This window comes from Bombina bombina, chromosome 4 (assembly GCF_027579735.1).
Source record: "Bombina bombina isolate aBomBom1 chromosome 4, aBomBom1.pri, whole genome shotgun sequence".
Taxonomy (NCBI): Eukaryota; Metazoa; Chordata; class Amphibia; order Anura; family Bombinatoridae; genus Bombina; species Bombina bombina.
The window spans coordinates 96085538-96112509 of record NC_069502.1 but is presented as its reverse complement, the minus strand read 5'-3'; the positions used below and the strand labels follow the sequence as shown (position 1 = coordinate 96112509).

At 37.3% G+C, this 26972-nt stretch overlaps 1 protein-coding gene across 1 annotated transcript in view; it reads right to left on the bottom strand.

The window, feature by feature from the left end:
- PKHD1 (PKHD1 ciliary IPT domain containing fibrocystin/polyductin) overlaps window positions 1-26972 on the bottom strand; it is a 1710134-nt gene that overhangs the window by 722525 nt on the left and 960637 nt on the right. Inside the window, exons 47-48 of the mRNA XM_053709557.1 lie at window positions 8903-9041; window positions 1023-1269 (exon numbers count right to left, since the gene is read on the bottom strand). Of these exons, the coding sequence (XP_053565532.1) occupies window positions 1023-1269; window positions 8903-9041 (386 nt within the window). The remainder of the gene's footprint in view (window positions 1-1022; window positions 1270-8902; window positions 9042-26972) is intronic.

Below are 26972 nucleotides of genomic sequence, written 5' to 3'. Positions count from 1 at the left end.
CACAGGCTTTTTAAATCTCTTTTCAACACAAAGAGACAGAAAGTTCATGTGGGCTATATAGATAACACTGTGTTCAGGCACATAAAGTTATTTAAGATCTATCACAATACAGTGCTAAATTTAAGACAATAGATAATAAACAGTCACAGTCATGTGATCAGGGGGCTGGAAAAAGGTTCCTAGATACAAGGTAATCACAGAGGTAAAAAGTATATTAATATAACTGTGTTGGTTATGCAAAACTGGGGAATGGGTAATAAAGGGATTATATATCTTTAAAATAATAACAATTCTATGGTTGACTGTCCCTTTAACTTCAATTGCGCTCCAGTGTTTACTTTCAACTTGTAATAGGTGTTTGCATCCGACACATGCAAACACCTGCAATAAACCCCATTTTGCTGCGTGTAACTGTTAACATGCCACTCGTGACCTGGCCCTAAATTATTTTTTTTCAATTAACAATATAATATAATTTGCATAATTTTATAATTAACATTTTCAAACCCATTTTCGTTTGTGCATAACTATTAGCGCACCACTCGTTATCTGGCCGTAATTCAGTATTTTTTTCATTTAACCAATAATTTCAACTTCAACTCATGAATGTGCAATTACCAATATCATATAATACATAATTTTATAATTAACATTTTTAAAATATCCAAAGTTTTAACTGCAATCATAAATGAATAGTCTCGTATCTGTATTTAGGTTGTGTACAATATTCATAGGGTGAACGTATGATCTCAGGAACATTTTATACTTTTTTATTTTTTTAATTATTATTATTAGCTCAGGAACATGTATATATTTAACAGGGGAGGTCAGGCGATTTTTACAAGCTGACTTTTGCTAGGCGGCTTACAAAAACCTACCTGTAAGACAGGGCTTCTGGTTCACAGTCTTCCTGCTTTATTGGACTGTTAAATCAGGGTATTTGAAGAATTAGCAACCTCTCACACCATAATAAAAATCAGCAGCCAGTTTTATATGTTGCCAGTGCTTAATTCACTACTTACAGGCCTATGGACACACGGTGAAAGACAACATTGCTTCCACAAACGCTGCCAGGAATAGTTGCAGTGATATTGCTATTTTCCTTGCATGAATCTGGAAGTAAGTCAACAGAGGCAAGGAGGTGACTTCCTTCTAGCCCAGATATAGAACCATCCCTGTCTTCAATTAAGGAAGAATGTGGGAAGGGGAACATCACTTGTCTGGGTGAATTTAAAAACCTCAGCTGCTGGATTTGAACAGTAAAGCCACCTGAAATAATAACAGGGAAAGTCAATATTTGAAAGCAATACATTAAATGTATACCCTTTATAACATATATGTACTTAGAACGGGAAATGCCTCTGTTCTTAAAATTATAAACCAAAGGAGATATTACTAATAAATACAGTTAAAGGGATATTTCAGCCAAAACAGGACTGCACATGGGTACATTTCAGTTTTGAATAGAAGCATTTTTGTAATATATATGTATTAGTAAAAATAATTCTAGTAATTTCTAAAGTTGTTTCAAAAGTGAATTTAAGTATATGCACAGTGCGCCAGCATTTGTTGAGAGAGCCTAATGTGCTTGTATCATCTGGTAATGACTAAATGTGTTAATTGCTCAGATTATAAAAGCCCCACTGGTGCTCTGAGCAGCTGTAGTATTTGAAATGCTGGTGCACTGAGAATATCCAGATTTGTTTCACATGCACGTGCAGAGAAAAATGCTAAAACATTTTACAACACTAAAAGAGTGCTAACTCTTACTAGAAGCATTTTTGCCGACACTTGTATATTGCAAATATATTTCTATTTAAAGATGTAATTTATCTATGTGCATTTAAATTTTAACCTGAATGTCCATTTAATCTTCTTTAATTTATACTTTAAATATATTTGAAAGCTCTCCTGAAAAGTACCTAAATTTATTTATAAAGTGATTTGAAATGAAAGGTGCCTGTCAATCATTTGAAAGAGCGAGAACAATCTAAAACAGTTAAGTTATGATAAGTTAAAAAAAAATTAGTACAATGTGAGTATTAAGACACGCGTTATTTAATTGTATAGTTCATCTTTATATTTTCCCACAGAAAACTTGAAATATCAGTGTTCTCTCCTCGAACAGAGGACTCTGGGTAAGAAAATGCAAATGAGTTAGACAATGCACACTTAGGGGCCGATTTACCATTGCCCAAATCGGCCCCAATGTATCTGTTTCTGCGCAAGCCTTCAGGCTTGCCGGAAACAGAAGTTAAGAAGCAGCGGTCTTAAGGCCGCTGCTCCTTAACTCATATGGCTCCTCTGAGGCTGCGGACATCAATCTGCCCGAGTGTGTATGGTCGGGTTGATTGACACCCCCTGCTAGCGGCCAATTGACTGCAAATCTACAGGGGGGGCATTGCACAAGCAGTTCACCACAAATGCCGACAGCGTCTGCTGTTGGCATTCAGCGATGTCTGGTGGACATGATTTTATATGTGGGACAATAAAATGATTGTTTAAAATATTTAGGGAATAATGACTGCTGTGATACTATTTCTCATGTATGCCATAGAAACTGACTTAAAAATGTGTTTTATTTTATTGCAATTTCATATGATGAATTCTCCCATGTCAAGGTATTTCTGCAAACTAAAGTTCAGTTGACCAAGCATTTTAGAAAATAACTTTAGTTTGCAGAAATACCTTAATATGGGAGAATACATCATATGAAATTCCAATAAAATAAAACACATTTTGAAGTCAGTTTCTAATATTTTAAACAAACATTTTATTGTCCCACATATAATATGAGTTCACCTTCTCAAAACACCAAAATGTAGGATTTTATACCTATAGGGCTCAATAAAAAATAGTTATTAAAAATTAAGACACGCGTTATTTAATTGTATAGTTCATCTTTATATTTTCCCACAGAAAACTTGAAATATCAGTGTTCTCCCCTCGAACAGAGGACTCTGGGTAAGAAAATGCAAATGAGTTAGACAATGCACACTTAGGGGCCGATTTACCATTGCCCAAATCGGCCCCAATGTATCTGCTTCTGCGCAAGCCTTCAGGCTTGCCGGAAACAGAAGTTAAGAAGCAGCGGTCTTAAGACCGCTGCTCCTTAACTCATATGGCTCCTCTGAGGCTGCGGACATCAATCTGCCCGAGCGTGTATGGTCGGGTTGATTGACACCCCCTGCTAGTGGCCAATTGACTGCAAATCTACAGGGGGGGCATTGCACAAGCAGTTCACCACAAATGCCGACAGCGTCTGCTGTTGGCATTCAGCGATGTCTGGTGGACATGATTTTATATGTGGGACAATAAAATGATTGTTTAAAATATTTAGGGAATAATGACTGCTGTGATACAGTGGGGGGTAGTTATCAAGCCGTCTACTTGTCTGGCTTCGCCGGCCCAATACGTCCGCCTAAGCTCGCCTACCTTCGCCGCCGCGGACCTTGAATACGTTCGCCTAAGTTATCAAATAAAGCTGTCAAAAAGCCGCGGGGCGATGAGCAGCGGACTGTGACAGTTATCACTCATCCGATCTCGCTGCCCTTCGGCTTTTTCCCAGCTTTATTGCTAGCCTGTCACTAAGCACTCACACTAAACTACACTGTTCTACCCCCTATACCGGCGCCCCCGGAGGCCCCCGCAACTAAATAAAGTTACTAACCCCTAAACCGCCGCTCCTAGACCCCGCCGCAAGTCTTATAAATGTATTAACCCCTAAACCGCCGCTCCCGGACACCGCTGCCACCTACATTATACCTAGTAACCCCTATCCTGCCCCCCCTATACCGTCGCCCTCTATTATAAAATTATTAACCCCTATCCTGCTGATCCCGCACCTCTCCGCAACTAAATAAATAGTTTAACCCCTAAACCGCCGCTCCATGAACCCGCCGCAACCTATAATAAATTTATTAACCCCTATCCTGCACCCCCACTACGCCGCCGCCACTGTAATAAAATGATTAACCCCTAAACCTAAGTCTAACCCTAACCATAACGCCCCCCTAACTTAAATATTAATTAAATACATCTAAATAAATTAACTCTTATTAACTAAATGAATCCTATTTAAAACTAAATACTTACTTATAAAATAAACCGTAATATAGCTACAATATAAATAATAATTATATTCTAGCTATCTTAGGATTTATATTTATTTTACAGGTACCTTTCAATTTATTTTAACCATGTACAATAACTATTAAATAGTTATTAACTATTTAATAGCTTACCTAGCTAAAATAAACTGAAATTAACCTGTAAAATAAAAACTAACCTAAGTTACAATTACACCTAACACTACACTATACTTTAATAAATTATTCCTATTTAAAAATAAATACTTACCTGTAAAATAAACCCTAAGATAGCTACAATATAAATAATAATTATATTCTAGCTATCTTAGGATTTATATTTATTTTACAGGTAACTTTGTATTTATTTTAGCTAGTTAGAATAGTTATTAAATAGTTATTAACTATTTAATAACTACCTAGCTAAAAGAAATACAAAATTACCTGTAAAATAAATCCTAACCTAAGTTACAATTAAACCTAATACTACACTATCATTAAATTAACTAAATAAACTACCTACAAATAACTACAATGAAATACAATTACATAAACTAACTAAAGTACAAAAATAAAAAAAGCTAAGTTACAAAAAATAAAAAATTAAGTTACAAACATGTTAAAAATATTACAACAATTTTAAGCTACTTACACCTAATCTAAGCCCCCCTAATAAAATAACAAAGCCCCCCAAAATAAAAAAAATCCCTACCCTATTCTAAATTACATAAATTTCAAAGCTCTTTTACCTTACCAGCCCTTAAAAGGGCCATTTGTGGGGGCATGCCCCAAAAAGTTCAGCTCTTTTGCCTGTAAAAGAAAAATACAACCCCCCCCCCAACATTAAAACCCACCACCCACATACCCCTAATCTAACCCAAACCCCCCTTACAAAAACCTAACACTAATCCCCTGAAGATCATCCTACCTTGAGTCGTCTTCACTCAGCCGAGCCACCGATGGAACTGAAGAGGACATCCGGAGCGGAAGAAGTTAATCCTCCAAGCGGCGCTGAAGAAATCTTCCATCCAATGAAGTCATCATCCAGGCGGCGCTGAAGAAGTCTTCGATCTGGCCGATGTCATCTTCAAAGAGGCGCTGAAGAGGTCTTCTATCCGGGCGAAGTCATCTTCCAAGCCGGGTCTTGAATCTTCCTTCCGCCGACGCGGAACCACCTTCTTCACCGACGGACTACGACGAATGACGGCTCCTTTAAGGGACGTCATCCAAGATGGCGTCCCCTCAATTCCGATTGGCTGATAGGATTCTATCAGCCAATCGGAATTAAGGTAGGAAAATCTGATTGGCTGATGGAATCAGCCAATCAGATTCAAGTTCAATCCGATTGGCTGATCCAATCAGCCAATCAGATTGAGCTCGCATTCTATTGGCTGATCGGAACAGCCAATAGAATGCGAGCTCAATCTGATTGGCTGATTCCATCAGCCAATCAGATTTTTCCTACCTTAATTCCGATTGGCTGATAGAATCCTATCAGCCAATCGGAATTGAGGGGACGCCATCTTGGATGACGTCCCTTAAAGGAGCCGTCATTCGTCGTAGTCCGTCGGTGAAGAAGGTGGGTTCCGCGTCGGCGGAAGGAAGATTCAAGACCCGGCTTGGAAGATGACTTCGCCCGGATAGAAGACCCTCTTCAGCGCCTCTTTGAAGATGACATCGGCCGGATCGAAGACTTCTTCAGCGACGCCTGGATGATGACTTCATCGGATGGAAGATTTCTTCAGCGCCGCTTGGAGGATTAACTTCTTCCGCTCCGGATGTCCTCTTCTGTTCCATCGGTGGCTCGGCTGAGTGAAGACGACTCAAGGTAGGATGATCTTCAGGGGATTAGTGTTAGGTTTTTGTATGGGGGGTTTGGGTTAGATTAGGGGTATGTGGGTGGTGGGTTTTAATGTTGGGGGGCGGTTGTATTTTTCTTTTACAGGCAAAAGAGCTGAACTTTTTGGGGCATGCCCCCACAAATGGCCCTTTTAAGGGCTGGTAAGGTAAAAGAGCTTTGAAATTTATGTAATTTAGAATAGGGTAGGGATTTTTTTTATTTTGGGGGGGTTTGTTATTTTATTAGGGGGCTTAGATTAGGTGTAAGTAGCTTAAAATTGTTGTAATATTTTTAACATGTTTGTAACTTAATTTTTTATTTTTTGTAACTTAGCTTTTTTTATTTTTTGTACTTTAGTTAGTTTATGTAATTGTATTTCATTGTAGTTATTTGTAGGTAGTTTATTTAATTAATTTAATGATAGTGTAGTATTAGGTTTAATTGTAACTTAAGTTAGGATTTATTTTACAGGTAATTTTGTATTTCTTTTAGCTAGGTAGTTATTAAATAGTTAATAACTATTTAATAACTATTCTAACTAGCTAAAATAAATACAAAGTTACCTGTAAACTAAATATAAATCCTAAGATAGCTATAATATAAGTATTAATTACATTGTAGCTATCTTAGGGTTTATTTTACAGGTAAGTATTTATTTTTAAATAGGAAAAATGTATTAAAGTATAGTGTAGTGTTAGGTGTAATTGTAACTTAGGTTAGGATTTATTTCACAGGTACATTTCTCTTTATTTTAGCTAGGTAAGCTATTAAATAGTTAATAACTATTTAATAGCTATTGTACATGGTTAAAATAAATTGAAAGGTACCTGTAAAATAAAAATAAATCCTAAGATAGCTAGAATATAATTATTATTTATATTGTAGCTATATTAGGGTTTATTTTAAAGGTAAGTATTTAGTTTTAAATAGGATTCATTTAGTTAATAAGAGTTAATTTATTTAGATGTATTTAATTAATATTTAAGTTAGGAGGCGTTAGGGTTAGGGTTAGACTTAGGTTTAGGGGTTAATAATTTTATTACAGTGGCGGCGGCGTAGTGGGGTGCAGGATAGTGGTTAATAAATTTATTATAGATGGCGACGGTGTAGGGGGGCAGATTAGGGGTTAATACATTTAATATAGGTTGCGGCGGGTTCAGGGAGCGGCGGTTTAGGGGTTAATACATTTATTATAGTTGCGGTGGGCTCCGGGAGCGGCGGTTTAGGGGTTAATATGTATAGAGTAGCTTGCGGTGGGCTCCGGGAGCGGCGGTTTAGGGGGTAATAACTTTATTTAGTTGCGGCGGTGTAGGGGGGGGTCAGATTAGTGGTGTTTAGACTCGGGGTAACATGTTAGGGTGTTAGGTGTAGACAGCTCCCATAGAAATCAATGGGATGTCTGTCAGCAGCGAACTTGTACTTTCGCTATGGTCAGACTCCCATTGATTCCTATGGGATCCGCCGCCTCCAGGGGTGGCGGATTGAAAACCAGGTACGCTGGGCCGTAAAAGTGCCGAGCGTACCTGCTAGTTTTTTGATAGCTAGCAAAAGTAGTGAGAATGTGCCGCACTTGTGTGCGGAACATCTGGAGTGACGTAAGAATCGATCTGTGTCGGACTGAGTCCGGCGGATCGAAGCTTACGTCACAAAATTCTACTTTTGCCGGTCTCGAGCCTTTGATAACTAAGGCGAATCAGCATCGCCACAAATACGCTGCGGAATTCCAGCGTATTTGAGGTTGACGGCTTGATAACTACCCCCCTATTTCTCATGTATGCCATAGAAACTGACTTAAAAATGTGTTTTATTTTATTGCAATTTCATATGATGAATTCTCCCATGTCAAGGTATTTCTGCAAACTAAAGTTCAGTTGACCAAGCATTTTAGAAAATAACTTTAGTTTGCAGAAATACCTTAATATGGGAGAATACATCATATGAAATTCCAATAAAATAAAACACATTTTGAAGTCAGTTTCTAATATTTTAAACAAACATTTTATTGTCCCACATATAATATGAGTTCACCTTCTCAAAACACCAAAATGTAGGATTTTATACCTATAGGGCTCAATAAAAAATAGTTATTAAAAATTGTGTTCATTTTTTTTAAACTATATTTTATAATTTATTCAGACAGTGAGTTACATTCTGTAAGAGCCCCCTTAAGCTAAACAGCACAAATTATGCTGCAGGGTTTCACAGTGTTAGTATAGTTTTTTTTTGGGGGGGTGGGCCTTTTTTTTAAGAGGACTTTAGTTTTAGGGTAGGCCTTACTGTTTGGGGGGGGGTAGTGTTTTGTTATTTTTGGTAATGCTAGAATTTTTTTATTTTTTTGTATCTAAGGAGTTGTTAGGTTAGGGGTCTTGGTGTGGGTTAGCTGTTAGAGAGTTAAATAGTGTAGTTTGCAGTGGGGTTTTAGAGGTTAAGGGTTAATAGGTTAGGGGTATTTTGCTGTTGGGTATTTATTGGTGGTTAGTAGGTTAATAGGTCAGCGGTAGTTTGCGGTGGGGGTTGTAACGGTGTAGGGGTTAAGTAGTGTAGGGGTTATTGCAGGTGGGGTTAAGGCAGTGTAGGGGTTAAGCAGTGTTAAGTAGTGTAGGGGTTATTGCTGTGGGGGGTTATGATGGTATAGGGTTTAATATATAATAATATTTTGCCCAGCATCGCCACCCATTGGGATGTATAGTAAAGTGCCTCTCGGCGATGCTGCCTTTAAACAGTGATGTCAGCACTTTTGAATATTTCACCGGCTTTCTCCACATCGCGTCAGATCCCTTTTGAATATCTTGCCATCTCATGGCACTTTCGATCATTGGGGCCTTAGTGAGATCTATTTTTAATGATCTATTTATATCAGTAACCAACAGATAAATCCTTGTTCTTTTAGTGAGGACATGTAAAGAAGATATTACCCAGCACACTCAGGAATAACAAGGCAGACGTGAAGCCATTTTCTTTTAATGTATCTCACCTTGTCCTTTAGAGCATTCTGTACAGGTACTGATAGCAATGCAGGTTGTCATGTTGAAATTCACAAATGTTGTGTTATAGAGAAATACAGATTGAAAGTTTTTTGGTGTTTGTATCCCATTCTTCATGCAGCCATCATTCTGTTAAGAGATGCATGCAATGGTTATTCTTCATCTTATTATTATTATTATGGCATATTTACTATCTTAGACAAATATTGCTTAGCCATTGCGGTCTTAGAGTATCTCTAGATCAGTGATTCTTAAACATGTTGTTGTAGAATAACACAGAATTCCCTAAAGGTTCTGCATTTGTGGTTTATAAAGGAACCTCTTTCATTTAAAAATGTAAGGACTTTTTGTGACAACCTTTGGAGTAGATTCACTTTTTTACACTAATCCGTCTGAAATTGAGTCTGCATATTTTTATAATTCCATTGCTGTTTATAGTCAGGAGCAGCCTAACAATGAGTTTCAGTAAATCCTTTAGTTTCCTTTAGGATCTGGATAGAGGAAGTAACCTGAGAGGTGCAACCAATGAAATGGCTTTCCCTCTATTGTTAATGATGGGGACAGCTAGAGGTGACTGCTAACATTTTTATTGTTGAAAAAAATAGACAATCCCTTTATTACCCATTCCCCAGTTTTGCACAGAAAACATGGTTATATTAATGCACTTTCTTTCATGTAATTAGCAAGAGTCCATGAGCTAGTGACGTATGGGATATACATTCCTACCAGGAGGGGCAAAGTTTCCCAAACCTCAAAATGCCTATAAAATACACCCCCTCACCACACCCACAAATCAGTTTTACAAATTTTTGCCTCCTATGGAGGTGGTGAAGTAAGTTTTGTGCTAGATTCTACGTTGATATGCGCTCCACAGCAGGTTGGAGCCCGGTTTTCCTCTCAGCGTGCAGTGAATGTCAGAGGGATGTGAGGAGAGTATTGCCTGTTTGAATTCAATGATCTCCTTCTATGGGGTCTATTTCATAGGTTCTCTGTTATCGGTCGTAGAGATTCATCTCTTACCTCCCTTTTCAGATCGGACGATATACTCTTATATATATACCATTACCTCTGCTGATTTTCGTTTCCGTACTGGTTTGGCCTTTCTACAACATGTAGATGAGTGTCCTGGGGTAAGTAAGTCTTATTTTCTGTGACACTCTAAAGCTATGGTTGGGCACTTTTTTATAAAGTTCTAAATATATGTATTCAAACATTTATTTGCCTTGACTCAGGATGTTCAACATTCCTTATTTTCAGACAGTCAGTTTCATATTTGGGATAATGCATTTGAATATATCATTTTTATCTTACCTTAAAATTTGACTTCCCTGTGGGCTGTTAGGCTCGCGGGGGCTGAAAATGCTTCATTTTATTGCGTCATTCTTGGCGCGGACTTTCTTGGCGCGAAAATTTTTTCTGTTTCATACGTGTCGCCGGAAGTTGCGGCATTTTTTACGTTTTTCGCGCCAAAAATGTCGGCGTTCCGGATGTGGCGTCATTTTTGGCGCTAATAGCATTTAGGTGCCAAATAATGTGGGCGTCAATTTTTGTCTCCACTTTATTTAAGTCTCGTTATTTTTTTGCTTCTGGTTGCTAGAAGCTTGTTCACTGGCATTTTTTTCCCATTCCTGAAACTGTCATTTAAGGAATTTGATCAATTTTGCTTTTATATGTTGTTTTTTCTATTACATATTGCAAGATGTCACACATTGCAACTGAGTCAGAAGATACTACTGGAAAATCGCTGCCTGGTGCTGGAACTACCAAAGCTAAGTTTATCTGCTGTAAACTTTTGGTAGTTGTTCCTCCAGCTGTTGTTTGTATTAAATGTCATGACAAACTTGTTAATGCAGAAAATATTTCCTTTAGTAAAGTACCATTACCTGTTGCAGTTCCATCAACATCTAATGTTCAGAGTGTTCCTGATAACATAAGAGATTTTGTTTTCTGAATCCATTAAGAAGGCTATGTCTGTTATTCCTCCTTCTGGTAAACATAAAAAGTCTTTTAAAACTTCTCTTTATACAGATGAATTTTTAAATGAACATCATCATTCTGATTCTAATGATTCTTCTGATACAGAGGATTCTGTCTCAGAGGTTGATGCTGATAAATCGTCATATTTATTTAAAATGGAATTTATCCATTCTTTACTTAAATAAGTCCTAATTGCATTAGAAATTGAGGATTCTGGTCCTCTTGATACTAAATCTAAACGTTTAGACAAGGTCTTTAAATCTCCTGTGGTTATTCCAGAAGTTTTTCCTGTTCCTGGTGCTATTTCTGAAGTAATTTCCAGAGAATGGAATAATTTGGGTAATTCATTTACTCCTTCTAAACGTTTTAAGCAATTATATCCTGTACCGTCCGACAGATTAGAGTTTTGGGACAAAATCCCTAAAGTTGATGGGGATATTTCTACCCTTGCTAAACGTACTACTATTCCTACGGCAGATGGTACTTCCTTTAAGGATCGTTTAGATAGGAAAATTGAATCCTTTCTAAGAAAAGCTTATCTGTGTTCAGGTAATCTTCTTAGACCTGCTATATCATTGGCTGATGTTGCTGCAGCTTCAACTTTTTGGTTGGAAACTTTAGCGCAACAAGTAACAGATCATGATTCTCATAATATTATTATTCTTCTTAAACATGCTAATAATTTTATCTGTGATGCCATTTTTGATATTATCAGAGTTGATGTCAGGTTTATGTCTCTAGCTATTTTAGCTAGAAGAGCTTTATGGCTTAAAACTTGGAATGCTGATATGTCTTCTAAATCGACTCTACTTACCCTTTCTTTCCAGGGTAATAAATTATTTGGTTCTCAGTTGGATTCTATTATCTCAACTGTTACTGGTGGGAAAGGAACTTTTTTACCACAGGATAAAAAATCTAAGGGTAAAAACAGGGCTAATAATCGTTTTCGTTCCTTTCGTTTCAACAAAGAACAAAAGCCTGATCCTTCATCCTCCGGAGCAGTTTCAGTTTGGAAACCATCTCCAGTCTGGAATAAATCCAAGCCTTCTAGAAAAGCAAAGCCAGCTTCTAAGTCCACATGAAGGTGTGGCCCTCATTCCAGCCCAGCTGGTAGGGGGCAGATTACGTTTTTTATATGAAAGTTTTTTTTATTGACTTTTGAATGTTATTACATACAGCATCTTAAATAACAGTTAGAAACATAAAAACAAAAAATACAAATACAATAACATTACAGCCTTCAAGTGATTGAATATGTGAGTTTTCCACACAAGACAAGAGTAATTTTGGTTTATCGACCTTTCAGTAATATTCCAAAATATAATGGTGTGTTAATTCGCTTTTCCATCTAGCCTGACTCAATCTCAATCATGATCAAATCCCTATTTCCTCCCCCCCCTCATCTCTACCCATTCATCTTGCTCCTGAAGACTCAATTATCTCACTCATTGAGGCACTCTAACCGGATTGTTTCTACTGATCATGTTGGTTTGCTAGGATTCTAGCTCTATTTCTTTTTCAGTATACATAATATATGGTTCCCACTGTTGTATAAACTTATCCCTGGTATTAAGAAGCTCTGCCAGAGGCGCTACTCATTGTAAAGTGATAATCTATTCTACTTTTAATATATTCAATGAGGGTGGATCCACCTTCCAAAATCTAGCTATGCTTACTCTCACAACCGTGCAGATCAAGGCTATTAGCTTGTGATGTCTTTTCACTTTATTATCTGGAGGAAAATGAAGCAAAGCTGTTCAGGGGTAAGTGTGATATTAGTTTCTAGAATTTAGGCTTAGATACCTTGAAGTCTGATTCCAAATCTCTGTAACCTTTCCACAATGCCACCACATGTGTAAGTATGTCCCTTCCTCCCCACAACCCCTGTAGCACAAGTGGGGCCTGCTGTCCTGTGTATTGGCAAATCTTGTGGGTTATATGTACCATTTATAGAGTACTTTTATATAGTTTTACTTCAACATGGCATTTGGAGGAAAACGATAGACCTCTATTACTGTTTGATACCCAATTATCTATTGTCCATGTCCTGCCCAAATCCTGTTCCCATTTAGTCATTATTACACTCTTGTCCCTATTTGAGCCACCATTAATAGCCGGATAGAGCAATGCTATCAGTCCCCTCCTAACCTCCTTCGATAAACATAGTGATTCTAATATAGTATTGTTTGGAGGCTTATCTAATCCCATTATCTCTCGAACTCTGGATTTAAGTTGTAAGTAGTGGAACACTCATTTTGCCCGGGTGTGCCTAGCTCTGCATATTGAGAGAAGGATAGTAGGTCACTATTAACATAAACATCTGCTATTCGGTAGAGGCCTTTATTCTCCCATTTCCTTTGAGTATGTATGTCAACTAAAGATTCAAGAGGGGAGAGCGGGGTCAGTCTGGACCTCTCGTTGAGTAAATGATACTTCCTAGTCGCTGTGTCCCAAATAAAAGCAGTGTGTGTGATCGCAATGAACTGTTTGATGTGACCGGGTCTGTTTTGTTGTGTTGCCCAAAGAATATTATCCAATCTTCTTACATTAAGCATGTCTTTTTCTAGTTGGACCCATTGTGGTGTAAGTCCTAATTTAAACCATTGTGTGGTCTGGGCCAATCTAGCTGCATAATAATATGATATTAGGTTAGGTAATCCGATGCCTCCCCTCTCCCCTATGTCTCATCATATTGTGTTTGTTTATTCTAGCCCTTTTCCCTCCCCAAATGAATTTTAAAATTGCCTTCTGCATTACATATAATTCTGACAACGGTATTGAAATTGGGAGTGTTCTGAATAGGTATAGGAGTTTGGGCAATATTGTCATTTTGACAGATATTACTCTTCCATACAGGGAGATGTTAAATTTAGTCCATTTCACTAATAGCTCTCTAATGTGTGTGAACATGGGGACATAATTTTCCCCTATAAAGTAAGTGCACTTCTTTTGTGAGGTTTGATTCCTAGTATTTGAGAGATGATTTGGCCCATTTAAATGTAAAGTTAATTTCTAATAATTTCTTTGCTGGCTTTGGGAGATATGTGCTAAGGGCCTCACACTTGCCTTCATTAATTTTATATCCAGACAACTGTCCAAATTTATTTATTATGGAATATACCATCGGGAGCGAAAGTTAAAGGTTTTGTGACTGCAAGGATGACGTCATCAGCAATAATGAATTTTATATTCCTTATCCCCCACCCGTATACCTGCAATATTTTGGATTATCCCTTATCCTAACCGCCAATGGCTCAATACATAGAGCAAAAAGTAGGGGTGACAGGGGGGCAACCTTGTCTTGTGCCATTACGGATTTTTATTCTGTCTGATTGGATACCCTGAGAGTCTTATGTATGCATCTGGGCTTGAATATATCTTTTTTAAGGCAGTAGTGAAGGGGCCTTCTAAATCCCATTTTGCTAAGCACTGCAAACATGTATTCCCAGTTAACTCTATCAAATGCCCTTCTCTGCGTCCAATGCTAGAAACAGAGAAGGCATTCTTCCCAACTGTCGCATAATTAATCAGGTCCAATCACTTTCCTAGTGTTATCTGGTGCCTCTCTTTGCAAGATGAAACCCACTTGTTCATTGTCTATCAAATTTCTAACGGGTAGGGTCAATCGGTTAGCCAAAATTTTTGTGAATAATTTTAGGTCCTGGTTGATTAAGGAAATTCGGCCGGTAATTTTGGCAGTATTGTTTGCTCTTGCCAGGGTTTTGGAATGACGTCACCCTTGCAGTCAACAAATCTGGGGGAATATCTACTCCTTGCAAGATGTTATTAAACAGTATCCTCAATTGGGGAGCCAGTGATAACTGCAGGTCTTTATAAAATGAGCCTGGAAACCCATCAGGGCCTGGTGCTTTGTTTCTTTTAAGTTCTTTGATAGCCAGCATAATCTCTTGTATTGTTATGGGGGAGTTCAAATTCTCTAGTTCTTCTTCTGTGATAGTTTTTAATTTGCTATCTTCTAGGAATCTACTCAATTCTTCTCTCTTGTTATTATTTGTATTACTACTAGGTAAATTATAAAGATTGTTATAAAAAGTTGGCAAACTCATTGGCTATTTGTTGGGGATCATTTGTGACTTGTCCCAAGGTAGTTTGTATTTGTGGGATTGTAGTCGCCCTTGTCAGGTCTTTAGTTTATTTGCCAGCATCCTATCTGGTTTGTTTGCGTAAATATAATATCTGGTGTCTACCGCTTTTATCGACTGGATCACTTCTCTATCTAATAGTTTGTTTATTTCTTCGTTTTTAATTTTAAGTAATTTTAAGACCTTTTTTTGGGGGCTTTTTTTTATTTGTTCTCTGAGTGCAGCAATTTCTACCCTCAAGCTATCTAGTTTGGCATTATAATTCTTCTTTATTTTGTTAGATTCGGCAATTAGCAGGCCTCTCACAGAGGCCTTAAGTGCACTCCATACAAAATTTGGATTGGACGTTGATCCTGCATTAATATCTACAAAATCTTTAATGTGCTGCTGTACTTTCTGAAGAACAATGGTATTCTGAAGTAGGCTAGGGTGGAGTGACCAGGATCTAATTCTATTGGGGTTGATCATCCCTCTAGATCAATTATCATCATATCGTGATCAGACCATGAACAGTTATGAATAAACGCTAGCTTTACCAGTGGCAATAGGACCTGACTGATTAGGATCAAGTCTATTCTTGAATGGGTACCATGCACTGTGGAGTAATAAGTGAAATCTTTAGTTCCCTTGTTAAGTGCCCTCCAACTGTCTATTAGATTGAAGTCTAGTAATAAGTCAGCTAGAAGCTGTTGGGCTGGTGTTGTTCTCCTTTTTTTATGGGGTGTTTGTGAAGTTCTATCTAGATCGTCATTTAACGTTAAATTAAAATCTCCTCCTATTATGATTTTATTTCTCTTCCATGACAGGAGTAGTCTGCCTATTTTAGTAATGAAGGGGCCCTGATTCTCATTGGGTGCATATACATTCATTAATACCACTGGGACGTTATGGATTGTCCCCTTGACTATTAGAAATCTCCCTCCCTTATCTTTAACTATCTCTTCCTCCTTAAAGTTCAGAGAGGTATGTATGAGGATGGAAACTCCGCATTTTTTCTTGTCAGTGAATGCATGATATTGCAATGGAAAGCTCTTATCCCAATATTTAGGTGTTACATCTGAGGTGAAGTGCGTTTCTTGGAGCATTATTATTTGGGCTTTCTGGGCCTTGTAATCTATAATAGCTTTTTTCCTTTTTGTGTTGGAGTTAAGCCCCCTAACATTGTGTGAAATTAATCTAATGAATTTGACTTCTTACCGCGAGCACTGCTTATATAGGTCCTCTTTATAAGTCGCCTATCTATACCTCTTACCTTTATACCTGAACATCTTAGGAAAGCAACATTCTTAATACCTCGAATATTACCCTTTATATTAATTGTCTTGTGAAATTCTATTTTGATGACACTTGAGACTGCATATAAACATATATAAAAACATAACATTAACATAAAACTTAGTGTGTTTGAACAACTGAATAACATTTGAACGTTTTTCTTGTTTTAAATAAAAATAAACAATATAATCAACTCTGGAACTAACATATATTGATCTATGATCTCATCTTATCACATAAGGCAGATTTTAGAGAACCAATCATATCCTTGGTATTAGCATCAGTGAATATCAAGTATTAGTATTAGGGGAAGGTTAGAAGGGAATGAGTGGGAAAAAGCTGGGGGTAAAGAAGAATGAATAATTAGGGTAGAGGAGAGCAAGCAACAAATGAGATTACCCCCTTTACAAACATTGTTCATCGTTCTGGTAACAGTCCTTCATTCTTAAATATTATTAATATCATTGTATGATCCATAGATCAACTTCGGTTTTCTTATTCTCTTTATCAAACCTCGAAGCTGTCTCTGTTGAGAGAATCACGGCCACTGGGTACTGCCTCTGTGCTATTGTGCTTCCACCATCTTCTCTTGTGACATTAGATTTGGGTTTTTTAGGTCTCCATTCCTATTTACCTCAGTCCATTCTTTCTGTGGTAGTCTCCTAGTGGTTTGTGGGAGGTCCGGCGAAAACATCTTCCTCTATTGAATCTCAAGCTTGGCAAGCAGCAACCGTCCCTCTTCAACCGTGGTGCATGATATAGGTGGAGTTCTTACATGTGAAGATTAATTTGAACGGAAAGTTCCATCTATATCTCAATTTTTCTCTTATGAGGGCTGTCACTACTGGTTTCAATTCTCTTCGCCTTCTTAGTGTCACTGGTGATAGATCTGTAACTATCTGGATATTATGCCCTTCATATGTAATTGTGCGTGCTTGTCTTGCAGCTCTGAAGTATTAGTTCTTTAACATGGAAATAATGTAGTTTGACTTACTACAATCTCTTGTCTTGGATTGAGAGGGTTTGGTTAAGGCTCTATGCAACCTGTCCATCAAAAGCATGGAGGGTTCTGTATCTGGGACAAGTTGATGAAAAATCTCAGTTACATCTGCTTGCAAATTTTTGTACTCTTCTGGAAGATTCCTTATTCTGAGATTGGAGCGCCTCGATCTATTTCCAAATCTTCTACTTGATCCTCCAGCTTCTTGATGTATATAGAATGATCCAGTAGAGTAGTTTTAATCTGAGGGATGTGTCTCTGAGATATCTTCCAGCCTATTTTCAATCTCCGTTGTTCTTCCTCCAATACTACTTTGATGTCTTGCTTAAGGTCTTATAAAGCTGTTTTTAGTTCCTCATGGAAGAAAGTTTTGATTTGAGGACAGAAGCTCATTATTTGGTATATCTCCAGGTTGTCCACCTCATCATCTGATGTTTCATGCTTGAGTATGTTGTTTTGGAAGGACTATTAGCTTTGTCTGCTGCTTTCAATTTTAGCTGTGACTTAGTGAGGCACTCTTTTCACAGATTGGTTTCTGCTCTTCATCTTGAAAAAATTATTTACGTCTTCCCTTAATCAGTTCAGAGTGTATCTTCCACCTCTATGTCGCTAGGCTTCTTAGCGTGCAATTTAATTATTATGAATAAAGGGCAAAAGTATGGAATTTATTCTCTCATATTACATTTATTTAAAGTTCATGACTGGCCTTTATTTGTTCCCAGGTTGATATTTAATGCTTTAACATTGCTTTTGAACTTTATATATAATGGTGCAGAGCATTATTATTGGTTTTTACATAGGAAATTGCAGTATCTCCATCTCCTGACTTTCTAGGGCCCTGAAAAAGTTCTCTAATCGTATCCCGAAAACACCACTGAAGCTGCACCTTCAGGTTAGAGAGTCTTGTAGTTGTTCTGTGAAAACCCTTATAGAAGAGATACTGAACCAAACTTCTATTTCCCTTTACATTTGCATGTGCAGTCTTCAGGTAAATGAAGAGTTTATTAGTTGCTTATGTTCTTGTTGTCATTGTTTTAGTTCATTTATATTAGCTTTATAGCCCTTACAATGTCCAATTCTCCAATAGAATGGAGTCTCATTATTAGGCACTTGTAGCCTCTAATGAAAATACTATAAAGTAATTCCTTGATAGTACTGATTTTTAGCTAGTGTAAGTGTCTGAAATATCTAGATGACAGTGATGTATATTACACACAGTGGTTTGCTGCTTGTTTGTTACTCACACTGTGAAGGTTCCTTCTTTTCTCCTCCTTTCAGTCTCTTAATGTGTAATCTGCCTATATTTAATACCTGCTTAGATCCTGATGTGCAGTTTATTTATCAGGATGGTAGTTCTGCCTGCTTTTAATCTTATTCTTTCATGAAGATTTCAGGCACTTTAATGAGCCAGAGATTTCCGAGGTAGGCCGAAGCCTGGATTTTCCTGAAAAATCCTCTGGAACTCCTTTATGGGTAGATCGAAATTTGCCTAAAACTCAGCCAAATTTCAGCCAGTGGTCCTTGTAGTGAGTAAATACTGCTCCCAAAGTTTTATTCTGGGAATCAGCTCCTAAATAGTGCTTTTAGGGCTAATAAATGACAGGTTTTAACTAGAGCTCAGTTAAATTGTGGACTGTCTAGGCTGCGGCTAGCTCCTCCTCCCCAGATTACGTTTTTTCAAAGAAATTTCAATCAAATCCTGTTCACAATCTTTGGATTTCAGAAACATTGTTTCAGAAGGGTACAGAATTGGTTTACAAGATAAGACCTCCTGCAAAGAGATTTTTTTCTTTCCCAGTGTCCCAGTAAACCCCAGTGAAAGCTCAAGCATTTCTGAAATGTGTTTCAGATCTAGAGTTGGCTGGGGGTAATTTTGCCAGTTCCAGTTCTGGAACAGCGGCTGTGTTTTATTTGAATCTCCTTCATTGTACCAAAGAAGGAGAATTCCTTCAGACCAGTTCTGGATCTAAAAATATTGAATCGTTATGTAAGGAATACAACATTCAAAAATAGTAACTGTAAGGACTATCCTGCCTTTTGGTTCAGCAAGGGCATTATATGTCTACAATAGATTTACAGGATGCATATCTGCATATTCCGATTCATTCCAGATCACTATCGTTTCTGAGATTCTCTTTCCTGGACAAGCATTACCAGTTTGTGGGCTCTGCGTTTGGCCTAGCTACAGCTCCAAACATTTTTACAAAGGTTTCTCGGTGCCCTTCTGTCTGTAATCAGAGAACAGGGTATTGTGGTATTTCCTTATTTGGACGATATCCTTGGTACTTGCTCAGTCTTCACATTTAGCAGAATCTCATACGAATCGACTTGTGTTGTTTCTTCAAGATCATGGTTGGAGGATCAATTCCTAAAAAGTTCATTGATTCCTCAGTCAAGGGTAACTTTTTGGGTTTCCAGATAGATTCAGTGTCCATGACAGACAAGAGAAGTCTAAAATTGATTTCAGCTTGTCGAAACCTTCAGTCACATTCATTCCCTCTCGGTAGCCCTTATGCATGGAAATTTCTAGGTCTTATGACTGCTGCATCGGACGCGATCCCCTTTGCATCGTTTTCACATGCGACCTCTTCAGCTCTGTATGCTGAACCAATGGTGCAGGGATCTATACAAAGATATATACAAAGATATCTCAATTAATATCTTTAAAAACCGATTGTACGACACTCTCTGACGTGGTGGACAGATCACATCGTTTAGTTCAGGGGGCTTCTTTTGTTCTTCCGACCTGGACTGTAATTTCTACAGATGCAAAGTCTTACAGGTTGGGGAGCTGTGTGGGGGTCTCTGACTGCACAAGGGGTTTGTAAGCGCAATAACCAAGATGAGGGGAGATAAAGGTATATTGGTGGTGATTGTTATGTTACTGTGTAACCTAAATAAAAGTTTATGCTTTAAGCGTTATAGTTGAAAAAATAATATATTTATTTTAAACACTTTAAAACATGTGCATAATAAATGTATAGAGCTTAATACTTTAAGACATATATAACAATATACAATATACAATTGTAATAACAATAATTGAAGATAAAATAGTTGCAAAAATATTGTACACTTATTTGCTTGCTTAAATATTGTACACTTTTTTCTTGCTTTTGCGGTCTATACGGTCTCTTTTGAGGCTTTTAAAAGTTTAGTATTATTGTTCTTCCTAGTACTCACGATTTTGTCTTGAGTGTAAAAGGCATTTTTAGCTTTATGGGGTTATAAAAAACCCGTTGTGGAGGCAATATACGTTTGGAGTAATTACAGCCTTAAAGTTGACAATCTTGCTTTTTGTAGCTTTGGAGGTTAATATGAACAAGCAATTGATTTGTTTCTATTTACTTTGTAAGGCTGATACAATGTATATCTCCAATGGTTGTGCTAAAGAAAAATCTTAGCCGTTTTAACGCTGTTATGGTGCTTGAAAGTTCCTCAATTTTTCGTGGGGGTTTCAAATTGAATTATCCGTTGGTCTCTGAAACTGTATACCCCTATTTTATGCTAGTATGCTGTTCAGGGTTTGCAGGGTCTCTAAGAGGTTTATAGCGTTTGAAAATTCCTCAATCTTTAGCAGGAGTTTGACTTGCGAATAACGTTGGTCTCTGAGACTGTTTACCCTTGTGATTTTGCTGGAGGTTGTTCAGGGTTTGCAGGAGTCTCTAAGAGGCAGTTCTGTCTGTTGTCCGGTGTTTTTCTTCTTCTTATGCGCTTATTATTTCAAGCGCTAGATAGAGCTGAATCCGTTGAAGGGAAGATAGTTCTTGTCCCACAGTTGTGGGCCAATAAACTGTCAAAGAGGGTGCACACTCTGGTGGGCAGATCTACGCGTTTCGGCGGGTGCCTTTATCAAGATGCCTCTTGATCTCGCAATCAAACTCCTGCTAAAGATTGAGGAATTTTCAAACGCTATAAACCTCCTTAGAGACTCCATGCAAACCTGAACAGCATACTAGCATAAAATAGGGTATACACGTCTCAGAGACCATCGGATAATTCAATTTGAAACCCCCACGAAAAATTGAGGAACTTTCAAGCACCATAACAGCGTTTAAAACGGCTAAGATTTTTTCTTTAGCACAACCATTGGAGATATTCATTGTATCAGCCTTACAAAGGAAATAGATACAAATCAATTGCTTGTTCATATTAACCTCCCAAAGCTACAAAAAGCAAGATTGTTCAACTTTAAGGCTGTAATGACTCCAAAGTATATTGCCTCCACAACGGGTTTTTTTATAACCCATAAAGCTAAAAAGCCTTTTACACTCAAGACAAAATCGTGTGTACTAGAAGAACAATAATACTAAACTTTTAAAGACTCACAAAGAGACCGTATAGACCGCAAAAGCAAAGAAAAAAGTGATACAATATTTAAGCAAGCAAATAAAGTGTACATATTTTTGCAAAATATTTTATCTTCAATTATTGTTATTACAAATTGTATATTGTATATTGTTTTATATGTCTTAAAGTATTAGAGCTCTATACTTTTATATGCACATGTTTTAAAGTGTTTTAAAATAAATATATTATTTTTTTCAACTATAACGCTTAAAGCATAAACTTTTATTTAGGTTACACAGTAACATACAATCACCACCAATTATACATTTAGCTCACCTCTCTTGGTTATTGCGCTTCATTCTTTGACAGTGTTTGAAGGAACAACTGTCACAATTGTAGGGTTTTTAGAGCGTGGTGTCTATTAACCCAATTTCTTACCCAACATTAACACTCACCAGGTGCACTCACTCTAAACTTGTTTTTCACTAAGCACAAGGGGTTTGGGAATCTCAGGAGGTGAGATTACCGATCAATATTTTGGAACTCCGTGCAATTTTCAGAGCTCTTCAGTCTTGGCCTCTTCTGAAGAGAGAATCGTTCATTTGTTTTCAGACAGACAATGTCACAACTGTGGCATATATCAATCATCAAGGAGGGACTCACAGTCCTCTGGCTATGAAAGAAGTATCTCGAATTCTGGTTTGGGCGGAATCCAGCTCCTGTCTAATCTCTGCGGTTCATATTCCAGGAATAGACAATTGGGAAGCGGATTATCTCAGTCGCCAAACGTTGCATCCGGGCGAATGGTCTCTTCACCCAGAGGTATTTCTTCAGATTGTTCAAATGTGGGAACTTCCAGAAATAGATCTGATGGCTTCTCATCTAAACAAGAAACTTCCCAGGTATCTGTCCAGATCCCGGGATCCTCAGGCGGAGGCAGTGGATGCATTATCACTTCCTTGGAAGTATCATCCTGCCTATATCTTTCCGCCTCTAGTTCTTCTTCCAAGAGTAATCTCCAAGATTCTGAAGTAATGCTTGTTTGTTCTGCTGGTAGCTCCAGCATGGCCTCACAGGTTTTGGTATGCGGATCTTGTCCGGATGGCCTCTTGCCAACCGTGGACTCTTCCGTTAAGACCAGACCTTCTGTCGCAAGGTCCTTTTTTCCATCAGGATCTGAAATCCTTAAATTTAAAGGTATGGAGATTGAACGCTTGATTCTTGGTCAAAGAGGTTTCTCTGACTCTGTGATTAATACTATGTTACAGGCTCGTAAATCTGTATCTAGAGAGATATATTATAGAGTCTGGAAGACTTATATTTCTTGGTGTCTTTCTCATCATTTTTCCTGGCATTCTTTTAGAATTCCGAGAATTTTACAGTTTGTTCAGGATGGTTTAGATAAAGGTTTGTCCGCAAGTTCCTTGAAAGGTCAAATCTCTGCTCTTTCTGTTCTTTTTCACAGAAAGATTGCTAATCTTCCTGATATTCATTGTTTTTGTGCAAGCCTTGGTTCGTATAAAACCTGTCATTAAGTCAATTTCTCCTCCTTGGAGTTTGAATTTGGTTTCTGGGGGCTCTTCAAGCTCCTCCGTTTGAACCTATGCATTCATTGGACAATTAAATTACTTTCTTGGAAAGTTTTGTTCCTTTTGGCCATCTCTTCTGCCAGAAGAGTCTCTGAATGGCCATCTCTTCTGCCAGAAGAGTCTCTGAATTGTCTGCTCTTTCTTGTGAGTCTCCTTTTCTGATTTTTCATCAGGATAAGGCAGTGTTGAGAACTTCTTTTGAATTTTTACCTAAGGTTGTGAATTCCAACAACATTAGTAGAGAAATTGTAGTTCCTTCATTATGCCCTAATCCTAAGAATTCTAAGGAGAAATCATTGCATTCTTTGGATGTTGTTAGAGCTTTGAAATATTATGTTGGAAGCTACTACGACTTTCCGAAAGACTTCTAGTCTATTTGTCATCTTTTCCGGTTCTAGAAAAGGCCAGAAGGCTTCTGCCATTTCTTTGGCATCTTGGTTGAAATCTTTAATTCATCATGCCTATGTTTGAAGTCGGGTAAAAACTCCGCCTCAGAGGATTACAGCTCATTCTACTAGGTCAGTTTCTACTTCCTGGGCGTTTAGGAATGAAGCTTCGGTTGATCAGATTTGCAAAGCAGCAACTTGGTCTTCTTTGCATACTTTTACTAAATTCTACCATTTTGATGTGTTTTCTTCTTCTGAAGCAGTTTTTGGTAGAAAAGTACTTCAGGCAGCTGTTTCAGTTTGAATCTTCTGCTTATGTTTTCATTTAAACTTTATTTTGGGTGTGGATTATTTTCAGCAGGAATTGGCTGTCTTTATTTTATCCCTCCCTCTCTAGTGACTCTTGCGTGGAAAGATCCACATCTTGGGTAGTCATTATCCCACTAGCTCATGGACTCTTGCTAATTACATGAAAGAAAACATAATTTATGTAAGAACTTACCTGATAAATTCATTTCTTTCATATTAGCAAGAGTCCATGAGGCCCACCCCTTTTTTGTGGTGGTTATGATTTTTTTGTATAAAGCACAATTATTCAAATTCCTTATTTTTTATGCTTTCGCACTTTTTTCTTATCACCCCACTTCTTGGCTATTCGTTAAACTGATTTGTGGGTGTGGTGAGCGGTGTATTTATAGGCATTTTGAGGTTTGGGAAACTTTGCCCCTTCTGGTAGGAATGTATATCCCATACGTCACTAGCTCATGGACTCTTGCTAATATGAAAGAAATGAATTTATCAGGTAAGTTCTTACATAAATTATGTTTTTTATCTCTGTGATTACCTTGTATCTAAGCATATTCTGACAGCCCCCTGATCACATGACTTTATCGATTGACTTGCATTTAAGCCAATTAGTGCTGTGCTGTTAAAATCCATGGGCGTGAGCTTAATGATATCTATATGGCTTACATGAACTAGCACTCCCCTGTTGTGAAAAGCTTATACAAAACATATGATCAATATCATATATCCATGTTTATGTGCAAAGCTGGGGAATGGGTAGTAAAGGCGTTATCTATCTTTTTAAACAATAACAATTTTTGTGTTGACTGTCCCTTTAAAGCCCACACACACATTTTGTAAGTAGTACCTACCATAATTATATATATTTATGTAACTGAGAGTCATTTCATGTTGTGCTGCCATATTACAGCATGTAGCACCATTTATAATTCCAACATACTCACATTACATTCTTAGAAACTATAATCATTGCCCAGCTAAAGTACAGTTCCTATTTGCAAGATATGTGAATGACTTTTCCAGTGCACCATACAGTCCCTACAGCAGTATTTCTATATTGGAAATCTAAGGCTTCTCCTGGATAGTTAGTGCAATGAAAAGCTACATTTTCCATTCCTGATTTTCACATTTGCCTTTCTGAATAAAATACCTAGATAGGTAACATGCACATTTCTGGATAACTATATGGCAGCAGTATTGCTAAATGCTTTTTGAACACAAGATGGCAGCAGTTTTCTAATTTATTATTACAAAATTCTGCATTGTAGAACTTCAGACACAAATATAGTCCTCTATACACTTTACAAAAAACAACAGGAAAAAAAGTAAATTTGATAGTAGCAGTAAATTGGATACAAAACAATTAATTGTATAATCTATCTGAATTGTAAAAGAAAAAATAAAGTTTCATGTCCCTTTAATAGACATGCACAGACAAAAAAATAATGTTCATAATTTAGATTGTTTTATGCAATATTTGCTCGTGGGGTTTTTGGAATTGGTTTGGTAATGAACAACTGTTCAGCCACTATTTCCAGTGAGGAACCTCTTCAGGTAGCAGAGGAGCAGTTAGACAGCAGCTTCAACATAAAGCAGAACCAGCAGTAGCACAAAAAGGATTATATACATTTTGCAAATCCTGACACCATTTTGGAAAAGCAAATGCACTTTCATTACACTGTGGGAACTAGACCTGTGCACAGGGGAAACATTTGTATTGTATGAAAGATTTGTTTCAGATTTTCAAAATCATTCGGTTCGGCTGAATTTCGTCCATGCTGGTATTTGGTTCGGACAAATATTGGATTTTTTCCAATGGGAACAGCTAATATAGACAATTAATATTAAAGGGACAGTCAAGTCCAAAATATACTTTCATGTTTTAGATGGAGCATGTAATCTGAAACAATTTTCCGATTTACTTTTATCATCAGTTTTGCTTTGTTCTCTTGGTATTCTTAGTTGAAAGCTAAACCTAGGAGTTTCATATGCTAATTTGTTAGACCTTGAAGGCCGCCTCTTTTCTGAATGCATTTTGACAGTTTTTCACCACTAGAGGGTGTTAGTTCATGTGTATAATATAGATAACATTGAGCTCATGCACGTGAAGTTACCTAGGAGCCAGCCCTGATTGGCTAAAATGCAAGTCTGTCAAAAGAACTGAAATAAGGGGGCAGTTTGCAGAGGCTTAGATACAAGGTAATCACAGAGGAAAAAAGTGTATTAATATAACTTTGTTGGTTATGCAAAACTAGGGAATGGGTAATAAAGGGATTATCTGTCTTTTAAAACAATAAACATTCTGGTGTAGACTGTCCCTTTAACAAAAATCTCACATTATAGGATTTTAACAATTAGTAGAACCTATCATTCAATGTTAGAAGAACACACAACCCTTGTATGACTAAAATCCAATATTTAGTGCCTGACCAGCTGTCCCTAACACCAGTCATTAGAAATGCAATGGTAGGATTGGACAAGGGACAATGGACAAAAGGGCAAAGGAGCTTATTAACCAAACACTATAACTCCTTTCCTCCATTTCTGCACCATATTTTGGCACCAAACGATATGAATTAATCGCTCAATCAATCAATTGATTGCTTATTATACCATTGAAACAGAATGTTTTATATATCTTTAAGAACATATGAGTATTACCAACTAAGGGGAGGCATTTGTTCTATTGATGCCAGTTACTAAATATTGTTTTTAATAAAGGTTTATTTTATTCCAGTAAAAAATGTTTATGGTAACCAATCTGTCCCCATGGATAAGCTTGTAATCTTTTTGTCAATTTAACCTGTGGTTGGCTGGATCTCTGGAAATTAACTCCTCATTCATAAGTATGCTGTGTTAAAAAACAATTTGCTGTCATCCCACTGTATAAAAACATTTAGCTAAATGAATATCAGATATATAAATCCCAACAAGCATGTTATACTCAGATTGTTATCATGAAGTGTAACCAAGTTACCTTAATGGGGGGAAAAGTGCAGTGTGAATGTCATTGCGATATAATTGATGCTAACTAGACATCCTTATTAATGGGAGTATTACATAAATTAAGATGCAAATAATGACACTGGGGACGATATTGCGAGATAACAAAGATAATAACAATTATAACGCAA